This window comes from Phalaenopsis equestris, unplaced genomic scaffold (assembly GCF_001263595.1).
Source record: "Phalaenopsis equestris unplaced genomic scaffold, ASM126359v1 Scaffold000263, whole genome shotgun sequence".
In the NCBI taxonomy this organism is placed as follows: domain Eukaryota; kingdom Viridiplantae; phylum Streptophyta; class Magnoliopsida; order Asparagales; family Orchidaceae; genus Phalaenopsis; species Phalaenopsis equestris.
The window spans coordinates 615,919-623,378 of NW_018164705.1; the positions used below are offsets into that span (position 1 = coordinate 615,919).

At 35.5% G+C, this 7,460-nt stretch overlaps 1 protein-coding gene across 1 annotated transcript in view; it reads right to left on the bottom strand.

Moving 5' to 3' along the window:
• The window catches only part of LOC110024634 (zinc finger CCCH domain-containing protein 40-like), a gene marked incomplete in the record, with an annotated part of 16,282 nt that extends 15,218 nt beyond the window's left edge, over positions 1 to 1,064 (bottom strand). Inside the window, 1 exon segment of the mRNA XM_020724708.1 lies at positions 807 to 1,064. Within this exon segment, the coding sequence (XP_020580367.1) occupies positions 807 to 911 (105 nt within the window).
• Between the last annotated feature and the right edge of the window lie 6,396 nt (positions 1,065 to 7,460).

Here is a 7,460-nt window from a genome sequence, read left to right on the forward strand (position 1 = left end):
TTTAGAAACAAAAATAAAAAACATGCAAAAAAACACAACCAAAAAACATATTTTTAAAAACAAAAGAAAAAAATGATCCTGAAGAAGCCCTTAGTAAATATTGGTGGTAGAGATGTTTGATTGCAGACTAAAAGATTTGGGGGGATTTAAGAAAATCTAGTGAATCAAGTTGTCGTAAATTTATTTAATCTTAGTTTTTTCCAGGATATAATAAATTCTGGAGTAAGCCATCATTAATCAAATCAATTAATCAAATCCTTCTAAACTCATGATTTATTTCTTGATGTATTTTAAAAAAAAACCCTTGTAAATCTATTCGAAAGATCTAGCTCAAACCAACTGAAATCCAACTCAAAAGTTGCAACACAACAGCCGCCAAAGAGTTAAGCCATTCCACATCCTGAAATTCTATAAAACCTTGAAATAAAGTAGTGAGGGTACCGGAATGGCCAATTCAGAATTACACCGCATAAGCATGGAAAAGCGCATGATTAAGTGGTTAAAAAACAGAGTGAATGCAAGGAATCAGTTAAAATCCGGCTAAGAGAGAGATCGAGCCTCTCGATTTATTATAAACTTAGAAAAAGGAAACGATTCTGACAACAAACCAAAAATATGAATCGAAACTTCCGACCTAGATCAAAATTAACCATCAATGATGAGCCAAAGGACGTAAGAAAAAAATAGGTTCTAGCTTTAAATTCCGTAGATGATTACTCTTTTGTCTCAAATTTCGATTATTCATCGGATGATAAAGAGAAGATAACAGAATCAAAAGAAAAGAGAAGCAAAGGGGCAAGAAGTACCATTCGAACGTAGGGGTTATCACCTAGACAAGACTCGCAAATGATCGGGAAGTCAGAGCGCTCCCAACCGTCGGCCTGAGCATCTCGGAGCAGTCGATGCGCCATCAAAGAGTGAACTGGGAAAAACAACGATGAAGAGAGAGAGGTAGGAGATGGAAATCGCGAGAGAGGCGGCCCGAAGAGACGATCTGCAAATATCGTGTTTGTGCCGGTACCTCACCGGGTTGGATCCGAGTGCTGACGGCTAGTGCCGTCAAAAAATCAAAGTTTGGGTGTAAAATAAGTAAATACATAATAATTTGCTGTAAATTTCATAAAGAAAGGCTAGCCTGGTATGCTCTTTGGTAACAAATATAAAGAGGGATTTGACCTAAATCCTGTCAGGCGGTCAGTTTGAACAAATTAAGGGGTTGTTTGGCTGAATAAAATATTTTAGAGTTAGTCAAATTTAGTAACAATCCCCTTATCGGATTTATTAAATGTAGATTTAACATGAATCGAAGATGAAATTCGGACCTTGAATCTTAAATTTCATAAATATATAGAGCTTGTGTGTTTTTTTTTTCTATTTTTTGGTTATATTTAATAAATTCGATAGACAATCCTTTTAATAGTGTGTTATCAAACACCCACTAAAGCTGCATATTTCATGAATTCGGATTTTAGGGCCTATATGGTAATGGATTTAGAGCATGATTTAAGCTCGATTTAACCTAAATCTTACCAAACATTCATTTTGGACAAAATGAAGCTGTACATTTGATAAACTTAGATTTCGTCGATTTTTGCCTGAAATCCATGATTCACTAAATCCAATGAACCGACGGAGCAAATTTAGTAAATTTGGGATGAGCTTTCACTTAAAAAGCAAGATGTCAAGTTACCTTTGGGTAGGAACATAGCATAAAGAGGAGAAAGATAGGAAATTTGAGTCTTTGTGCATTGCGATCCCGTTGTTGCCTTCCCAGTTATCTGTAATCAGTTATCTGTAATCATAATTGTATTGTGAAGGTTTGGTTGCAAAGAAGATAGTTTTGGGCGAAACTAGAACCTGATGAGGGATCTTTATATGTCATTATGATAGTTGGAGATGTCTAGTTGGATCTTCCTTTAATAATCTCTCTTTTGATGGTTGGCTTAGATATCTTTTGCCCAGTATCTGACTAAATGACTTACTTTTGTATTCTCCAGTTGTATTTAATCAGTCTCGTGGTTCAGTTGCCTTTGGCTTTACCAGCTTTTCTTAGACAGCTTAAGTCGGTAGAACAGGTAGGTTTCATGATCTTCTATCGGTTGGCTTTCCTCCATCATACTCTTTTCTTCTAGACCATCATATCTCATTAGGATTAGTACATGATATTTTTTTAAGTTGAGGCAGGTGGAGCCAGCCCACTAAACTTTTTTGGCAACTAATTAATTACGTCCAAATTAATTATTCCTTCCTTTGTAAAGCTCGCCTGGACTCTTACATATTTGATCTCCCGCCTCCTGAAGAATTAAATGAACTCACGCGGTCCCTCCAGAACTCTCCCTCTTGCGGACTCTCACGCGGAAACGCAAATTGAAATTGTCTGTTTTGCTTTTTAACACCTCTTATAAAAGCACAACAAAAGGTCTGCTAATTCATCTCTCCCAAAACCCCTCCATTGTTGGTGCTTCTGAAAAAAAACAAAAAAAAGTTTTTTGCATTTGTTTTCTCTGCCTTGCTTTTTACCAGGAGACTTACGGTGGAGAGAAAGAAAGAAAATCAAGCTTCTCTTTTAATAGGTGCATCTCTCCGTTAGAGAGAGAGAGAGAAGGAGAGGAGAGAGAGAGCTTTTTTTCTTGTAAGTCGACGTTGTCGATGTCATAATCTTCGAAGTAATAAAATCCTCTGCAGCTTCGTGGATGTAGGTAATTTGCCGAAACACATAAATATGTGTGTGCTTCCGCTGTGTTTTCTATTTTGTGTTTTTCTCGATTCAATTTTTGTTTTATTGTCGTTGTTTTTCACAACAACTGGTATTAGAGATTTTGTTCGCGACTGAAGAGAAGAACAGTGGGCGAAGATGAAGCGATAACATCGGGAATCGAAAAGTTCAACGAAACTGATTTGATTACTGGACGATGCAAATAGAGGACTATCTATATGGGAAGAAATTTCATATTTTGTTACTGAGCAAGAAGCCGGAAAAGATGGGACGAGGCGGAATGAAACATGTTGGATCGACAGGTTATAGGGGTTATTCGATTAACTCTGTCGAGATCTGTTGCCCACAACATCGTCAAGAAAAGAACTACTGTATATCTCATGACGGCTTTATCAGGTATGTATAAGAAGTCATTGGCGAATAACAAGATCCACATGATGAAAAAGTTATTCAACTTGAAGATGTCGGAAGGTGTGTCTGTTGCTCAACACCTAAATGAGTTTAATATCATCACAAATCAATTGTAGTTTGTTAAAATTGATTTGATGATGAGATACGTGCGCTGATATTGTTGGTTTCATTATTAAATATCTGGGAAGTCATGAGAATGACAGTTATCAGTTATGCAGATAAATTTAAACTGAAATATGATGATATTCGTGATTTAATTTTGGTTGAGGAGGTGCGCGAAAAAGATTATGGCGAGAACTCGGGTTCAAGTTCTGCATTGATTGTTGATTCCAGATAGAGATCACAAGACATAAACTCAAACAGAGAAATATCAAAATCAAAGTTTGGTCAGAAAGCAACCTGCTGAAATTGTGGCAAGGTTATCTACATAAAAAAGAACTGCATGAATCCTACGAATAATAAGAATAATAGCACAAATGTGATAACTAAAGAGATACATGATACACTATTGTTGACAATTCACAGTTTTGTTGATGACTGGATACTGGATTTAGGGGCTTACTTCTATACATCTTCTCACATGAAGTTGATGTAAAATTACGTTGCAGGTGACTTTGGAAAGATATATGTGGCTGATGGAACAACTCTGAACGTGTTGGGGGTTGGAGACATTGATATTACACTTTCTAATAAGAGCAAATGAACTTTGCAAAAGGTCACACACGTTCCTAAGTTGAAGAAAAACCTCATCACTGGTTGACAGCTCAATGAGGGTGGTCATTCGGTAGTGTTATCAGATAGCACCGGAAGGTTACCAAATGAGCATTAGTACTAACTCGGGGTAAGAAAACTAACACACTATAAATGACTACAGATTTACTCAGACGTTGACACATGAGTCAGAGGTGCATTATGGGGAAGCAAAAGAAAGTCAGTTTCCTAAAAAGTGACAGAGCGCTAAAGACAGGAAAACTGAATCTTATACAAACAGATGGTGGAGAATGATCCTGATGGTCTATATAGATGTTTATTGCGACGTATGCGATATATGCTTAATTTCCTTAATGGTGATTCATATTTTGCAACAAAGCCAAAAATTTATTCCAAAGCAAAAGCTAGGTAGTTTTTCTACCATGAAGCAAACAAGAATATAATTATAATATTTAAATATGAGATGCTACGTAAGTATACGTATCGTCCTCAATAAATATAACTTTTTTTTATTAAGCCCCGAATATCGAACCCATAGGCAAAACTGACAATATGCACTTTTAAAAAAACTAGAAAATTTAGATAACAAAAATCCTACTCGGCAAAATATTCTTACTTAAACTTAAGATACTATAATAGAAATGAAAATTTGAATCTTTTTGTAATTTTTTATAATTGAAAATAAAGTAAACAACTAATTAACTTAACTAAATATTTACAAGATGAAGACAATATAAGTAAAATATCGTTTTATTTATCATGAATTAGTAACAAGTATAAAAATTTAGTTGTGGAAGTATTCTAAATGTGTTATGTCAAATAGGAGCAATAAAATTTTTTACTCTTACCATAGATGCTATAAAAACCATTGTCTAATCTATAGTTTGAATAGTTTTGAAGAATGATTAGATAAGAAATATATCAGCTCTCACTTTAGAGTTCCCTCTTCTCCCTCCACCTAGGGGCTAACATCTCGTATCAAAACTTAAAACAATAAATCAAATTGTGGGTTTTAGTCTCTCACTCTAAAGTCCTCTAATTTTACACCCATGAAAGTTTATTTCCCTATTTATTTAAACTCAACCTCATGAATTACGTTCTCATCCCTGAAATCAATGTGCGATTCTTACCATTTGTTGATCGAGACAATATCATCTTAGATCTTACATGTTCTTACAACAGATATTAACATTTTAATTGGTCAAATAAAAAAATAAATGAAATACAAGGTTTCAAATCAACATAACTTTTTCCAACTTTGGAGTCTAATACTTCACACAACATCCTTTCAACACCTAATCACTTATCATTTTAAGAAAAAAAATAATGAAAACTACTCAGAACCCATTGAGAAAACACAACCACACACAACCACACATGAGTTTAAAAGTAGAAATCATGCACAAAAATAAAAAATCTAGATTAAAATCAAATGTAGTTACAAATATAAACACTCATCTAAAATTGTCTCAACCAAATGTCTGAAATTTCCTTTGAATTATCTTCATTCACTCACAATACAAACTAAAACTTAAAAGAAAATAGAAGGTGGTTGGCGGCGGCGGTTACTTAGATGGATGATGACTGTTGGATGTAGATTCTCTCTCCTCCGATGATCCAAGTCTTCTTTAATAAAAATCAAAGGGGTGTCTTGGTGTCTCTTCAAAATGTGTCTTCATTTAATGAATCTTCTAGAAGCTGTTAAGTTGTCTCTTTTTAAAAGGCAATTGAATGAATTTTCGTGTACATGGGCTACTTCCCACATTTTTACCAAAGGTTTCTTCAAACACATCTTCAAAAATTCATCTAAATTTAATGAATCATAAAATAACTACTTCTGGCGCTTAAACGCGGGGTACCTAGCACTTAGGTGTGACTCTCTATTTATAACTGGCGCGTAAGTGTCAGTCCTGGGCGCTTAACACACAAGCAACTTTCATCAAAGCGTAATATTTAAAAAATAGGTATAAATATGTGTATAAAAAGTCTATATATTTTAGGTGTATCAGATAACCATAAAGCTGTGAAGAAATATTGCAAGATGAAAATTCGAGCAAGTGAGAGCTTGCAAAACTTCTACCAGGGAAGAAGGAATTGCATAACAAGTGGGTGTAACGGGTGAAGACTGTGTTTGATGGTAGTAAGAGGTAAAAGACTGGACTTATTGAAAAAAGCCTTCAGCTGAGACAGGATATTGCTCATGCAGTGATAATTGTAAGTAGATTCATGAGTAACCCAAAACAGAGCTTGGAGATACAAGTACATTGACGCCGATATGTCAACTAAAGGTTTTACTCTTGAGAAACCGAATTTATGTGCAACTTCAGTTTGTCTTCTGACATGAAGACCGGGGCTTTGAGTTGCACAAGTGGAGGAAGATGGAAGATATCATATTTGAGAAAAAGAACGGTGCAGCCAAGGGAGATGCAATCAATGTCCCAGTTTTCAAGTGGGAGAATTGTTGAGGAAGGTTGAGCCAGTCCACTGAACCTTTTTGGCAGCTAATTAATTACGTCTAAATTTATTATTCTTTCCTTTGTTAAGCCCTCCTGGACTCTTCCATATTTGATCTCCCGCCTACCTCCTGCTGAGCGCCCCCCCCCCCCCCGCCATAACTCTCCCTCTTGCGGACTCTCACTCGGAAACGCAGATTGGAATTTCTTGTTTTGCTTTTTAATGCTTCTTATAAAAGCACAACAAAAGGCATGTTAATTCATCTCTCCCAAAAACCCTCCACTATAGGTTCTTACGAAAAAGGCAAAGAAAAGTTTTTGCTTTTGTTTTCTCTCCCTTGCTTTTTCTTAGGTGACTTACAGTGGAGAGAAAGAAAGAAAATCAAGCTTCTCTTTCAACGGTGCATCTCTCCGTTAGAGAGAGAGAGAGAGCGGAAGACAAAGAGATAGAGAGAGAGGGTTCTTTCTTGTAAGTTGACATGGTTGTGGGTGTAATCCTCGAAGTAATAAAATCCTCTAAAACTCCGTGAACGTAGATAATTTGCCAAAACACGTAAATATGTGTGTGTTTCCGCCGTGTTTTATGTTTTGTGATTTTCTCAATCTGGTTTTGATCCGGTTTTCGCTTTATTGCCGTAGTTTTTTACAACAATTTTTGTATCCTCCAGTTGTATTTAGTCAGTCCTGTGGTTTTGTTGGCTTTAATCTTACCAGCTTTGGCTTAGACCGCTTAACTCGGTAGGACAAGTATGTTTCATGATCTTCTATCGGTTGGCTCTCATCCATCATACTATTTTCTTCCAGACCATCATATCACATTAAGATTAACACATAATATTTTTTATGTACACTAATTAAAACGTGATCTCACCTTTCTCCCAACAAGATTAGCAACTTCAAGTTATTAAACTTATTTATCCATCACATCTCCAACTCAATGTACCCTAAGTCATATGATGCATCTCTATGGGTATACTTAGATTTGATATCTATATAACGCCAACGCTTGCTACCTCTATAGCCAACTATTAAAAATAAAAGCAACATGCACCATCATCAGCGAAATTATTATTGTCATCCACTCCAAGATTATACTTAACTACTTAGTCCCTTTGTTTGCATCCTAAAAAAAATAATCAAACAAACTATGATATAATCTTTCGAATATA